Here is a 15,889-nt window from a genome sequence, read left to right on the forward strand (position 1 = left end):
TGATCAAGCATTCAGAGTGGTCATTATTGGCTTTTGTTGTATGTGCACAAATGGGAAGTTTGGAAGAATTTGGAGGAAATTCTAGTGCTGTCGTGTCTTAGTTTGAGGGATGTCAAGTAAAGTTTGGTTGTAGAAACGACTAACGAGGTTTAGGCTTTATGAATTAGGGCATATTTATTTTTTATTTTTTATAGATAATTAGGGCATATTTATTGTTATCTCATTATTGTCACTCATAGTGTTGGTTTTTCTTATTTTACATTTAGTTTATTAGAATAAATAGTGTTTTTTTTTTTCCAGCTTTGACGAATTGTTATAAACAGTACTTTTGGCGCTGATTGAGTTGTTGTTGCAACTTTTGGAAGACAACTTGGTTTGTTAGCGAGCGAGGTAAGTAGCCTAGCTAATGAAATTTGAAAAATATCATTTTTACTTGTTTAAACATGATTCTACAACCTTATGCATGAAAGTAAAATTATTTTCTTGTACTTGTGCGTTGAGAAGATTACATGCACTTTGTAAATGCATTACTTGATATTACTTATGGGGAATTGTTGACTTGTTGATTTGTGGTATTGAATATCATTGTAACTTGATGTAAATATAATTTATCAATGTTCTTAATGAATTTTACATGGAAAATTAAACATGTGAGTATTTTATGAATTTATCCTCGAGCTTTTGATAATTGATGTTGTTGTGGCATAATTGACGTCTTTGTGGCATATTTGATGTCTTTATAGCATAACAATGATTACTCTATCTTGTTACCTTGGATAGGTTCATAGTCAAAATATTCTTTCGTGGGGAATTTGATTGACTCGTAGTGTTTTTGAATTTGATATGTTATTAAGCAAAAACTTGCAACTCCTCTGGCGGTATTATCTATGCTGCTTACAAGACATTAGCTCCTTTTTTTTTCTTTTAGTTTAAATTTCAGAATTAGCGGGAGGTCACTCAAATTGAGATACTCAATTAGCTGATTATTGGAGTCTGGTTAGGATTAGAGGTTTCAATAAGTATGTCGTTGTATTAGTTATTTGTATTGTTGGAAAATGAGACATGGAGTTTGTAGTTTCTTTGTATATTGGACCTAGATTGTGATGCAGGTAGAATATATCTTAGAGACTCATTGGGATTTATGATTTATTGTGTTTAGCAGTTATGGAGTACTTTAACAAGAAAATGTATTTTGTTATTAAGTTTTGTTGGAATATTTATAGACCTCTAATTGATGTTTTTATAAGTAAATTGGTAGTATAAATAATTGGTTTTTGGATAAAATAGAATTGTAAGAAAATGTTACAATTAGGTTTAATATCAGTTCTTACTATAAATAGTATTTGTTCTTCTATACTCTTTACCTTTGAACTATTGCATGTGTTTGTCTTTTCTAATTTCCTTAGTTTTCAGGATTTCTTGTTCTCTTTTCTCTTCTAGCTAAATGCTTCTCTTGTATTTCGCTTTTTAATGATATTGCGATTATTTAGAAAAATAAAATATATGTTCTTAGTAGGCGCCATGTTCTCCTTTAGGCTTGGGCTGTGACAATTAACCCAAATTATTCTCTAATTGTGACAGTATCATTAACTAGGTGAAGATAAGATAGGAAACCATGACAGAAACCGTTGTGACCCTTGTCATCAACGAGCTGGTTCAGTTGATCGTTCATGAATCAAAACTACTAAGGGGAGTCCACCAGGAAGTTGTGGACATTCGAGATGAACTTGAGAGTATCCAGTGTTTTCTCAAAGATACAGATAAAGGAGGAGAGCTCCCAGATGGTGTCAAAACATGGGTGAAACAAGTGAGAGAAGTAGCATATCATATAGAAGATGTAATAGATGAATACGTTCTTCACGTTGCACAACGTCTTCATCAACAAAGTTTTATTGCTTTTCTCCATAAAATTGGTCGTTTATTGAAAAAAATAAAAGCACATCATGACATAGCTACCAAGATTCAAGATATAAAAATATCAGTCCGTGAAATAAAGGAACGAAGTGAAAGATATGGTTTTAGTTCCTCAGATCAAGGAACAAGTAGCAGAGCAACAATTGTTACATGGCATGACCCTCGAGTGGGTTCACTTTTCATTGAGGAAGATGAAGTTGTGGGTATTGAGTCTACGAGGGATGAACTCGTAAGCTGGTTGGTGGGGGGAGTATCTAAACGCTCTGTGATTTCAGTGGTAGGCATGGGCGGAATTGGTAAGACAACTCTTACCAAGAAAGTATATGAGAATGAATCAGTGAAGGGACATTTTGATTGCCGTGTTTGGATCACTGTGTCTCAGTCATACAACATGTCGAAGATCCTCATGTCCATGACAAAGCAAATCTACCAGGCAAAAGAAACTGCTCCGGGGCATATAGACATGACAGACGAGATCACGCTAATTAGCCAGCTGAGGAAATGTTTACTGCAAAAGAGGTATGTTGTGGTTTTTGATGATGTTTGGAAGACAGAGTTTTGGGAAATTGTGAAACATGCTTTACCATACAATGATAGAGGCAGCAGGATTATCATCACAACACGCAGTGATCTTATTGGTGTTTGTTGTAAAGAATCTTTATCCGATCAAGTGCACAAGCTACAACCTCTATCTCAAGCCAAGGCTTGGGAATTGTTTTGCAGAAAGGCATTCCAGACCGAGTTCCAAAGGTGTTGTCCGAGAGAGTTGGTGAGAATGTCGATGGACATTGTCAAAAAATGTGAAGGTCTACCACTTGCAATTGTTGCCATAGGTGGTCTTCTGTCAACAAAGGAGAAGGTGCCGTTAGAATGGCAAAAGTTGCACAATAGCCTTAGTTTTGAGCTAGAATGTAACCCCCACCTTACAAGTATTACTAACATTCTCTCTCTCAGTTATCATGATCTTCCGTGCTACCTAAAGTCATGCTTTTTGTACTTCGGCATTTTTCCGGAGGACTACTCAATCAGTGGTCCAAGATTACATTGGCTATGGGTAGCTGAGGGCTTTATAAAAGACAAGAAGGGAAAACCATTGGAAGACGTAGCGGGAGAATACTTAATGGAGCTCATCCATAGAAACTTGGTTCAAGTTTCATTTGGGGAGCATGATTTTGAGATATTCAGAAAGTATAGAATCCATGATCTGTTGCGTGAAATCATCCTATCGAAGGCTGAAGAGTTGAATTTCTGTCAAGTTCTAGAAGCTGGTGACACAACTTCCCATGGAAAAAGTAGGTGCCTATCAATCCACGATGTTAGAGAAAATATTTTCGAGACAAGTGAGTACTCCCGGGTTCGTTCTGTTTTTCTCTTCAACATTAATGAAATGCCTAGGTCTTTTATAGTTAAATTGTTCAAAAAGTTCAAGCTTTTGAAAGTGTTGGATTTTGAAGATGCTCCTATTGACTATCTTCCTCAAGAAGTGGGTAATTTATTCCACTTGAAGCACTTAAGTTTGAGGAGAACAAAAGTAAAGATACTTCCAGAGTCAGTGGGTAGGCTACAGAACCTACAAACACTAAATGTCGAGGAAACCGCAGTGCGTGAGTTACCGATTGAGATATTTAGGCTTTATAAGTTGAGACATATTTTGGCTCATTCTAACGACCTTGAAATTAAAATTACCTTTTATTCGGTGAAAGGAGTAAAAGTACATGAAGGGGTTGGATGTTTAAACAACCTGCAGGCGCTATCTTTAATTGAGGCAAATCATCATGGGGTTGGTTTATTTGAAGAGCTCGGAAAGTTGAGTCAATTGAGGACGTTGGGCATTTCAAATATGACTGCAGAACGTGGGAGGGCTCTGTGTACCTCCATACAAAATATGGTCCACCTTAAAATTTTGGTTGTAGGCTCCACCAATGAAGATGAGATTATAGACTTACAATCAATTTCTTCACCACCTCAATTTCTAGAGCATATCTCTCTATGGGGGCAATTGAAGAAGTTGCCCAACTGGATTCTAGAGCTTCAGAATCTGGCCACACTAATCTTATCTTTCTCATCATTGAAGGAAGGCTCATTGTCGTGTGTCCAGGCTTTGCCGAATCTAGTTACCCTTTTCCTAAATCATGCTTATGATGGGGAGCAGCTGCATTTTGAGGAAGGCGGTTTTCAAAAACTCAAGAAGCTCACACTCAGAGAGTTGAAAAGATTAAAGATGGTGGAAATAGATAGGGGATCACTGCCCGTTCTTGAGCAACTAGAGATTGGGCCATGCCCGCAGATGAAGGAGGTACCCTCTAGAATTCACTACTTGAAAAGCCTAAAGATTCTCAACTTCTATGAAATGCAGCGAGAATTTGTCATACGCATGCTGCCGAATACAGGCGAAGATTATTGGAAAGTCAAGAAGGTAACTACTATCTATCTCAGTTATAGGATTAAAGGAGAGCGATATCAAATATACAAGCTTGGTGGCTCAGAGTTGTTGGAGCATCTGCAACGGTGAGTCTTGGAGGATCAAACTGCCATGCAGTTCAGTGATAGACAAGGCATGTGCCTCTAAGCCACAAGGCTTCCATGAATTTTTAATATTTTTCTTTTCAGTTTTGTTATATGTAATGCTAAATTCTTCACATTATGTGGCTCACTAAGCAAGACTTGCATTGGCCAGCAAGTTCCAACCTAGGCTACAGTTTGAAATGTTACCACAACCTTTTACACTTTAATTATATTGTGTTTAATTCTTTTTTTTTTGTACTTCTTTTTATTTGATATTTTAATGTTTCATCACTAAAAATAGTTTGATACTAATCTATGTTACAACTAGGATCTAGCACATTCCACTATCATAAAAGAGTAATATTTGTGATAGAATTCCCCATAAATTGGAAATATTCCAGACTTCCAAACTCACACATTCCACTATCCAATTAAATTATATTAGAGCAAAATTACCTTAAAACAACATTGCATTATAGAAAGGTTTATGTAGTTTGGCTAAACTTGCATTTTGAGTGGACAATGTTAAATCAGGCTGAGGAGCTTGAAATATTGAATTCTAATGTACAATAGTTTTCCCTGTCTTTTGCAGTTTTTCTTCTTGGCCCTTTGATTTGACAGCAAATCTTTCAATTCATGGCTTAAGCAACATATAACTGATGGCTTAAGCTAGTGACCTAGTAAAGTGGCGGGAATCAAAGGCCACGACGTTACAAAGTAGCAAGAAAATTAGTATTCTAAGTCACTGACTGTTGTTTGTGTGAATATTAATTGGTGTGTTACTGTGTTATTTCCATCTCGAAAGTAATAATTATTCCTAGCTATTTCTCATTTTGGAAGAATAACTATTTCACATGAATAGTTTTCCCTGCGAATAATAAAGTAACTATTATGCTCCGTTTATTTCGAAGTAAAATATTTTTTTGTTGTAAAATATTTTAACGAAATTATTTTTTAAGAAAAAATAATTTTTTTAAAAATATTTTTCGGCGTTTGACTCATACGAAAAAATCGTTAACGGCGTCACTAGTGACGAGATTTCGTCCCTAGTCGGCAGTATTCCTGCCACTTTCACAAGATTTCGGCAAACTGGCCGGATTCCAGCCGTACTGGCCATATTCCAGTAAGTTTTGCAGGAATCTGGTCGTCGAATTCCAGCGCCGGCCAGATTCCGGCCTATCTTGCCGAAATCCGGTGGTGGTTGCTAGCACCAGAATTTGGCGATCGGATACCAAAATTCGGGGACCTTCGGCGGCATATTCGGGCTGCCAACAAACTCCAATGGCCGATGGTGGCGAATACCTTGAATTCGACATGAAATTAGTGGGTTAAGGTTGAAAGGTTTGACCCGTTTAATTAAATGGGCCGGATTAGAGTTGATCTATATTTTTATGTACGCATACTCCAACACGACCCGAAACTAATATATAAAGACAAATTGTCACTCTTACTATTGACATAGCAACAGACAATTCTCCAAATATTCAACTAAATAAAGCATGTGAAAGTTTGTGCGTTAGTTTACAACTAATCCTCCTTACTTTGCTTAGGCAAACGTGTCAAGATCCACACCTCCTTTACGACTAGAGGAAAGGCATATGACTTTTCTTTGACTCTTTTGGTTTATTGTGAGCAACTCGCGTTATTTAGCTGACTCTTTTTTCCTTGTTTAGCGGTCAACTGAAAAATGGACGAGACTTTTGGTTGGTCCAAGGAAAAGAAAAGGTTGTATGCTTAATTGCGTGTATGCTGGTTCAAAGAAGCCCCAAATTAGTTGTGTGCTGATTAGTCAACAGTAATCGCAACGTCCTAACTGCAGCTAGACTTGTCTTGTCGTACTCACTGAAATTTCCAACCCATTCTCTAAAGCATCATACGAATATGGAGAAAGAAAATGTGGTTGGTTGAGCATATATATATAATACTCTCATATGTGGTTAATAACTTAATATAGCATCACCATATGGTTATCACTTGTTGGAGCGTCTGCACAGGTGAGTCTTGGAGGTTCAAACTGCCATTCAGTTTGAGTGATGGACAAGGTATGCGATCTTAGCCACAAGACTTCCATGAAAATTTTGTAGTTAAGCTATCACTACAAAAAAAAACTCCAATATTAGTAGCGTGTCTACAGTAGTTACTTTTACGACACGCCACTAATTAGTGAGGTCGCAAGTTATAACAGGCCACTATTTTATTTTAGTGGCGTTTATGTTTTGCCACCTCACTAATTAGTGGCGTGTCTTTAAGGCAAGCCATTATTTAGTAGCATGTCCGTCTTCCAGGCCACTAATTGAGTGGCGTGTCAGGATGACACGCCACTAATTTTGTGTCATGAAATTGTAAAAATTTCACAAAAACCCGCGCACGACGATTAATTTTCAGTCCATGTCTATTCACTAAAAAATCAGTGGCGTGTCTAGATTACACGCCACTATTTAGTGGCATTTTTAGATGACAAGCCACTATTTAGTGGCGTGTCTGTGTCCACACGCCACTAATTGTTTCTAGAACAACGCGGGTAGTTCTAAACATTTAGTGCAAACACCCCACAAAATAGTGGCCTGTTTCTATAGAAAGGCCACTAAATAGTGGCGTGTTTGTACAAACACACCACTAATGCAGATTAGAAATATCTGAAGACTTGCCAAACACGCTGGTTATCTCAGGTCTCTCTCTCTCTCTACATCAAAGTTGAACACCAAACGCCGCCCTCTAGGCACCAACGTTTCCTCCGCCCACTCGTCTCTCTCCTGTTTCAGGTATATAAATTTATTTATTTTAATTTGTGTGTGTTTTTTTTCCTGGTTGCTAGCTCCATGCATTTTGGTTGTTAATGCATGTAGTTGATTTTTGTCAGGTTTGGTGATTTAATTTAATTGTGTGATAAATGGTCGGTACTCACTGTGGGTTTGTTTTTATTTTTGTGGGTTTAATTTGCTTGATAAACCATTGTTTGATATTTATTGAGTTCTAGATTAGGCTTGTGTCGTAAGGACAAAACCCAAGAACGTATACGATGTTGGTCATAGTGAAGGGTCTCATGATGCATGTGTCAACTACCACGAGTGCAAGCCGCTCTTATTGACTAGTTGTAACTCTGATAATAGAGGAGATGACTTTGAACACGACCGTCCTGATGTAGATCTGATTCAAACGTACGTGATTCACAATATATTTCAATTTCACAATTGTGATAACTTGATTCTATATTGAGTAGTAATTTGTTAACTAGTATTACATAATTTGTAAGAGCTCTAGCAATAGATTCCTTATATTGGTTCACTTCCCTATGTTTAGGAAAAATTTCATGAAAAACATCAAAAAAACCTTTCACAGCAGATGCCTAAAATATATAAGAGGGCCTAGGGAATGTACAGTGATTCCTTAAATATACTTGGGCACTATACATTCCCTATGTATTATTTTAATATAAAAAAGTACATTTAATTGATATAGGGAAGAGAGAAAAAGTAGGCAAGAGAGAAAAAGAATAAAATAAGACTAAAAAAATAATATTTAATTGATATAGGGAAAGATAATGGAATCTATTGTGAAGTGTTTTTTTTATAAAAAAACAGAAAGTAGTTTTGTTCCCTAAATATAGAGAAAATGGTTAGGAATCTATTGCTAGTGCTCTAAATAATAATAATTAATTTGTGCTAACTCTCATGAATTGTCATATATATATATATATATATATATATATATATATATATATATATATATATATATATATATATATATATATTAAATCTGAGTATTTGTTGTATTTCGCAGTTTACAATGAGTTACAAGGGGAAACACACAGTAGCTCATGGACCACATCAACACGGACAGTCTACAGCACAGGGGTCAGGACCTAGCGACTATCGGCACATTGAGGCAAGGTACCGACCAAATAAACAGAAAGTAGATTTCAAAAGAAGATCGGAAAGAAATTTAACCTCAAGCAAACCAAATATACTAATAGTACTGGATTAATAATTTCAGTTATTCTCTTTTTTAATAATTTGAAAACATCATTAACTCGATTAATAATTGAAGAAGACATTAATGATCAGGTGGGCCAGGCTTTTACTATAGTTTTTGACCCTATGGTTTGAGGAATAAGGGGACTTTTCCATATATTTATTTTTCCTTTTTTCTTTTTTCTTTTGTGACCGACTCGCCTCTCTGCCGCCTCAAAGCCGAAATGGGAACTAGCTGACCCTTTTTTCCCTTGTTTGGCGGTCAACTGAATAGTGGAGTAGTGGACCAGACTTTTGGTCGGTCGAAGGAAAAGAAGAGGCTGGATGCTTGCTCTTGAAGAAGACCAGAAAAATACACTGTGCTATTCTCTTTACCCTCTCTTCCAAATCTCAAAAGAGTTGCAAACATTAATTGCGTGTATCTTGGTTCAACGCAGGCCCAAAAAAAATAACTAAAACTGAAGCTGATTTCTCCATCGTTTGGGCAACCACTCAAGTTAAAAACATCAGCCATCTCACCAACCGCAAGCTACCTTCCTCTGGCACCATTTTTGTCAAACTCTTCACCCACAAAATGCTGCCATACCCAACGTAATTCAAGGTAAAAGCTTCAAATTCCCCTACTTTCTGCAATGTTCTTTCTAAGCATAGATTTCTTTTGTTGTTGTTGAACGTGACTCTTCTTTTTGGGTATTCTTTTCTTTTGCTTTAAAGATTTGATTTTTATGGGGGTTTGTTGTTTTTAGTTTGTGGGTGTTCTTGATTTCATTGGGTTTTCTTGAGAGGAGAATATTTAGATTGTGGGTGTTTGCGTCTATGGGAAGTAGTTGGAAGAAGGAAAAAATGAGTGACATAATATTCGGGAAAGAAGAACGAAAAATAGTTGAATAAAGTGGTCAAAGTGATTCTTAAAATAGGGGGAGGTGATGCTTCTCTGGGCTTTGTAGAACTGAATGGAGTAGGAGTTTCTGATGTTTCTTCGGATTCTGAATAACTAAATGTAGATGTTGGTGTTTCTGACGCTTATTGCAGAATTACTGTAAGATTATTTCTTCTATTTGAACTCTAACTCTTGACGCAGGCTAAGAAGCAGGTGTGGCAATATTATTGTTGCTATTTGGCTTGAGTATCATGAGCTTCCTTGTGCATATGATTTGACAAGTGTTTATTTCCTGTGCAACACAATGCATGTGTAAATGACAATATATGGTTGTCTTCACCTTAAAATTGGGATGCCTGTCAAAAAGCAGAGACCAATTGTGGTGGGCTGTCTGCTGAGACCTAGTCATGTAGCTTTTCTGGTGTGTTACTGAAATTAAAGCAGCATCGTGCATTTGGGAGTTCAATTCCTTTCAAAGTTTATAGGGGTTTGTTGAGCATGTATGAAATGTTGGGTCTGGAACTGATATATATGATGGTTATGGGCTGAGAGACAGAACTTATCTTTAATTGTAAACAAATGAACATTATTGATTTGTCTGTATCTGTAAAGTCTAACAGATTGCAAAAGATAAATGAGATCAAGACAGATAATGGTTACTTGATAAAATAGAATTGTAAGGAAATGTTACAATTAGGTCTAATATTAGTTCTTAGTATAAATAGTATTTGTTCTTCAATACTTTTTACCTTCGAACAACTGTGTTTTTCTTTCCTAATTCGCTTAGTTTTCAGGATTTCTTGTTCTCGTTTCTCCTTCTAATTAAGTGCTTCTCTTGTATAATTCCTATGTACCTGAGCTGGGCATTCGCTTTTTAATGATATTATGATTACTTAGAAAAAAGAATATAATTTCTTACTAAGCGGCATGTCCTCCTTTGGGTTTGGGCCATGAGAACTAACCCAAATTCTTTTGTAATTGTGACAGTATCATTAACTAGGTGAAGTTCAGACAAGAAACCATGACAGAAACCGTTGTGACCCTTGTCATCAACGAGCTGGTTCAGCTGATCGTTCATGAATCAAAATTGCTACGGGGTGTCCACCAGCAAGTTGTGGACATTCAAGATGAACTGGAGAGCATCCAGTGTTTTCTCAGAGATACAGATAAAGGAGGAGACCTCCATGATTGTGTCAAAACGTGGGTGAAACAAGAGAAGTAGCATGTCATATAGAAAATGTAATAGATGAATACGTTCTTCGCATGGCATAACGTCTTAATCAGCAAAGTTTTCTTGCTTTTCTCCATAAAATTGGTCGTTTGTTGAAAAAAATAAAGCCACATCATGACATAGCTACCAAGATTCAAGATATCAAAATATCAGTTTGTGAAATCAAGGAATGAAGAGAAAGATATGGTTTTAGTTCCTCAGATCAAGGATCAAGTAGCAGAGCAATAAATGTTACATGGCATGACCCTCGAGTGGGTTCACTTTTCATTGAGGAAGATGAAGTTGTGGGTATTGAGTCTACGAGGGATGAACTCGTAAGTTGGTTGGTGGGGGAAGTATCTAAACACTCTGTGATTTCAGTGGTAGGCATGGGCGGAATTGGTAAGACAACTCTTACTAAGAAAGTATATGAGAATGCATCAGTGAAAGGACATTTTGATTGCCGGGTTTGGATCACTGTGTCTCAGTCATACAACATGTCGAAGATACTCATGTCCATGACAAAGCAAATCTATCCGGCAAGAGAAACTGCTCCGGGGCAAATAGACATGACAGATGAGATCACACTAATTAGCCAACTGAGGAAATGTTTACAGCAAAAGAGGTATGTTGTGGTTTTTGATGATGTCTGAAAGACAGAGTTTTGGGAAATTGTGAAACATGCTTTGCCATGCAATGACAGAGGTAGTAGGATTATCATCACAACACGCAGTGATCTCATTGGTGTTTCTTGTAAAGAATCTTTATATGATCAAGTGTACAAGCTACAACCTCTATCTCAAGACAAGGCTTCGGAATTGTTTTGTAGAAAGGCATTCCATACCGAGTTTCAGGATGGTTGTCCGAAAGAGTTGGTGAGACTGTCAATGGACATCGTTAGAAAATGTGAAGGCTTGCCACTTGCAATAGTTGCCATAGGCGGTCTTCTGTCAACAAAGGAGAAGGTGCCGTTAGAATGGCAAAAGTTGAACGATAGCCTCAGTTCTGAGCTAGAATGTAATCCCCACCTTACAAGTATCAGTAAGATTCTCTCTCTCAATTATCATGATCTTCCGTGCTACCTAAAGTCATGCTACTTGTACTTCGGCATTTTTCCGGAGGACTACTCAATTAGTGGCTTAAGATTACTTTGGCTATGGGTAGCTGAGGGCTTTATAGAAGGAAAGAAGGAAAAACCATTGGAAGACATAGCGGAAGAATACTTAATGGAGCTCATCCATAGAAACTTGGTTCAAGTTTCATTTGGGGATATGGATTATGAGATACATAGAAAGTATAGGATTCATGATCTGCTGCATGAAATCATCCTATCGAAGGCTGAAGAGTTGAATTTCTGTCGAGTTTTGGAAGCAGGTGACACAACTTTCCATGGGAAAAGTCGATGCCTTTCAATCCACAATGCTAGAGAAAATTTTTTTGAGACAAGTGAGTACTCTCAGGTTCGTTCTATTTTCTCTTCAACACTAACAAAATTCCCAGGTCTTTCATAGTGAAATTGTTCAAAAAGTTCAAGCTTTTGAAAGTGTTGGATTTTGAAGATGCTCCTATAGATTATCTTCCTCAAGAAGTGGGCAATTTATTCCACTTGAAGAACTTACGTTTGAGGAGAACAAAAGTGAAGATACTTCCAAAGTCAATGGGTAGACTACAAAACCTACAGACACTAAATGTCTTGGAAATCGCAGTGCATGAGCTACCAATTGAGATATTAAGGCTTTCTAAGCTGAGATACATTTTGGCTCATTCTCATGACTTCGAAGTTGAATGTAGCTTTCATTCTATGCGAGGAGTAAAAATACATGAAGGGGTTGGATGTTTAAAAGACTTGCAAACACTATTAACTATTGATGATCATCATGGGGGTGGTCTATTTGAAGAGCTTGGAAAGTTGAGTCAATTGAGGATATTGGGCATTTCAAGGATGATTGCAGAACGTGGGAGAGCTCTGTGTACCTCCATAAAAAATATGGTCCACCTTAAAAATTTGCATGTAGGCTCCATCAGTGAAAATGAGATTATAGACTTACAATCAATTTCATCACCACCTCCATTTCTAAAGCATATTTATCTAAGGGGGCGATTGAAAAAGTTGCCTAACTGGATTCTAGAGCTTCAGAATCTGGTCACACTAATCTTATTTTTCTCATCATTGAAGGAAGATCCATTGTCGTGTGTCCAGGCTTTGCCAAATCTAGTTACCCTTTCTCTCAATCATGCTTATGATGGGAGCAGCTGCATTTTGAGGAAGGCGGTTTTCGAAAACTCAAGAAGCTCACACTAAGAGAATTGAAAAGATTAAAGATGATGGAAATAGATAGGGGATCATTGCCCGTTCTTGAACAACTTGAGATCGGGCCATGCCCGCAAATGAAGGAAGTACCCTCTGGAATCCACCACCTGAAAAGTCTAAAGATTCTCGACTTCTATGAAATGCAGGGAGAATTTGTCCTATGTATGCAGCCATATACTGGCGAAGATTATTGAAAAGTCAAGAAGGTAACTACTATCCGTCTCAAGTATAGGATTAAAGGAGAACGATATCAAATATACAAGCTTGGTGACTCAGACTTGTTGGAGCATCTGCAACAGTGAGTCTTGGAGGATCAAACTGCCATGCAGTTCAGTGATAGACAAGGCATGTGCCTCTAAGCCACAAGACTTCCATGAATTTTTAATATTTTTCTTTTTAGTTTTGTTATATGTAATGCTAAAATTCTTCACATTATGTGGCTGACTAAGCAAGACTTGTATTGGCCGGTGAGTTCCAACCTAGGCTACAGTTTGAAATGTTACCACAACCTTTTACACTTTATATTGTGTTTAATTTCTTGTTTTTTTGTACTTCTTTTTATTTGATATTTTAATGTTTCACCGCTAAAAATAGTTTGATACTAATCTATGTTACAACTAGGATCTAGCACATTCCACTATCATAAAAGAGTAATATTTGTTATAGATTTCCCCATAAATTGGAAATATTCCAGACTTCCAAACTCGCACATTAATCCACTATCCAATTTTATTTTGATTTTTTTAAGTATTTAACATGTGAAGCCACTTAAAACACGCTACATCAATATATTGAATTATGAAATGGATGTGATAAATGTGTGAAAAAAAAAAAAACAGACTTTCTCATTTACACAAACTAAAGTGGAGTGTTTTAAGTGATTCCTTAAGTCAGCCACTTAAAATAAAAATAAAAATAAAAATAAAGCCACTTAAAACGCGGAATTTCAACTGATACAAAATGGATATAAAAAGTAGCATTACTCATCTTCATAAGCTAGCAAAGGAGAAGGAAAACACAGATGAAAATCACAATGCATTCTTGGTCATTGTCGGCCTTGGATGAGATTTTGAAAGCTGTGTGGTGTGATTGCTGGCAGTGGATGCTAATCATGTACGTGTTTCTTGAGTTGTTCTTGAGACGACAAAGCATTTTATTGTTTGGGAAAATTACGACAGCTGATCGGGCCATTTAGGGATAGTAGACGTCATTCCATTCTCTTCAATTTGCAATAATTGGTTAATTAACAAATGCAGTGTAACAATGTTCTAAAAAAAAAAAAAAAAATCAAAGCGAAAACCTGGTCATCAACTGGGCAACCAATTTATGGTCACAAAGATAAGGAAGATATGTCTTTATATATTTTGTGGTCGAAAAAAAAAAAAAAGAATGTTAAATATACATGATTAAGTGTAAAAAAAAAAATGAAGTCTTTGGAAAGATGTTAAGATAACATAATTGACCAAAATCCATCATTTTAACTGTTTAAGTAATAAGACTTTAAAATTATCACATCTCTTGGTGTGTTTGATCTTTGAGATGAGCTTTTTTGTTTCTGATTTTGATCAAAATCCCACATCTACAGTACTCTCTCATCTTTTATTTATCAGCCTCACTTTTAATTGTGCGGAAGCTTAGTGATATGTTACAATTTTTGTGTCTCACATAAATTAAGTATAATCTTAACTATTTGTATAGAAACCCTTGAACACCCTTCCCTTGCAACCTAGTTTTCAGTTATGAGTTCTACCCAAAATTTATATAAGTTCTTATCTTGGCAATAAATTTCTGTTAGAGCAATAGAACAAAGAAAGAGTAGTTCAAGCGTTGAGGTTCTAGGTTAGTGGATTTCCCCAACCGCAATCTGTATCGATGTGATTTTTTAAAATCTCTATTGAACCATTTGTTCAGGTTTTGGGTTTTTAGTGTTTTTTCCTTGGCCGAATCTGAGATGGGTTTATTTGACTTTGGCTTTCTTTTCTTTCTTTTTTTGCAGGACTTTTCGGAGTGGCGCTTGGCGGTGGTGTTTTTGAGTGGCGATAAAGGGGGAGAGGGAGAGAGAGAAAAATAATAAAATAAAAAATAAAAAATAAAAAAAACTAAAAACTAAAATTTATAACGAATAAGCTAATTTGCTTGTTTTGTTGGATAAAAAAAAAGTTGAAAATAGTCAAATTTAACTATTATATAGAAGATTCACCTACTCCCAAGAGATTATATTCACAACACCAAACCCCACCAAAATTTCCGCCCAAGCATTCCATTTTGACTGAAGATGGCAGCCAACCACGCATTGGAGTGACTTTGAAAGCAGGCCCAATTTACTTGTGTTGTGTGTGGTGATTAGTCAAGAGTAATCCGGATGTCCTGGACTGCAGGCTGCAGCTAGACTTGTCCTACTGAGAGTGAGAGGTATTAAGAAATGGTCAAAAGCAAATAACTTTCCAAGGAGAACTATTTTATTTGAACAACTATTTTATATATAGGGTGTGTTTGGTAAACATTTTGAAAGTTTTTTTTTTTTTTTCAAAAAAAAAAACAGTAATCAGAAGTGATTGACAAGATATTAAGAGAAAAAAAAAAGTTTTTAAGTAAAAGTGAAAAAAGGTTGCTAAAAAGTAATTAATGTGATATAAAAAGTAAAAAAAAAAAAAGGTTGTTAGGATTTTCTTTTTCTTTTTTTCTTTTTCTAACTTTGTATATCTCTTATATAGTTCTTATGTACCTCGGTTGTGCTTTTGCTTCTTCATTAATGATATTTTGATTATTTATTTTTTATTTTTTTAAAAAAATCAGTTCTTAGTGGGTGTCATGTCATGCTTTGGGCATGACACTAAACCCAATTCTTTTCTATTTGTGACAATATCATTCACTAGGTGAAGATTAGAGAGGAAACCATGACAAAAACCGTTGTGATCCTTGTCATCAAAGAGTGGGTTTAATTGATCGTTCATGAATCAAAACTGCTAAGGGGTGTCCACTTGGAAGTTGTGGACATTAGAGATGAACTGGAGAGCATCCAGTGTTTCCTCAAAGATGCAGATAAAGGAGACCTCCAAGATGTTTTCAAAACGTGAGTAAAACAAGTGAGAGAAGTA

The 15,889-nt window shown here is 36.3% G+C and overlaps 1 protein-coding gene and 1 pseudogene across 1 annotated transcript; both read left to right on the top strand.

Moving 5' to 3' along the window:
• The first annotated feature begins 298 nt into the window (after window positions 1-298).
• On the top strand, window positions 299-4,613 carry LOC133869490 (disease resistance protein RPM1-like). Its single transcript, XM_062306513.1, has 2 exons — window positions 299-390; window positions 1,582-4,613. The coding sequence occupies exon 2, from the start codon at window positions 1,616-1,618 to the stop codon at window positions 4,424-4,426; it is 2,811 nt and encodes a 936-aa protein (XP_062162497.1). The 5' UTR covers window positions 299-390; window positions 1,582-1,615; the 3' UTR covers window positions 4,427-4,613.
• Window positions 4,614-8,712: 4,099 nt separating this feature from the next.
• LOC133867973 (disease resistance protein RPM1-like) lies at window positions 8,713-13,313 on the top strand (annotated as a pseudogene).
• Window positions 13,314-15,889: the final 2,576 nt, after the last annotated feature.

The sequence above is a fragment of the Alnus glutinosa genome, chromosome 5 (assembly GCF_958979055.1).
Source record: "Alnus glutinosa chromosome 5, dhAlnGlut1.1, whole genome shotgun sequence".
Classification (NCBI taxonomy): Eukaryota; Viridiplantae; Streptophyta; class Magnoliopsida; order Fagales; family Betulaceae; genus Alnus; species Alnus glutinosa.

Excerpts from the sequence above, each read along its gene's own strand:
- LOC133869490 (XM_062306513.1), top strand. The coding sequence starts at position 1,616 with ATGACAGAAACCGTTGTGACCCTTGTCATCAACGAGCTGGTTCAGTTG.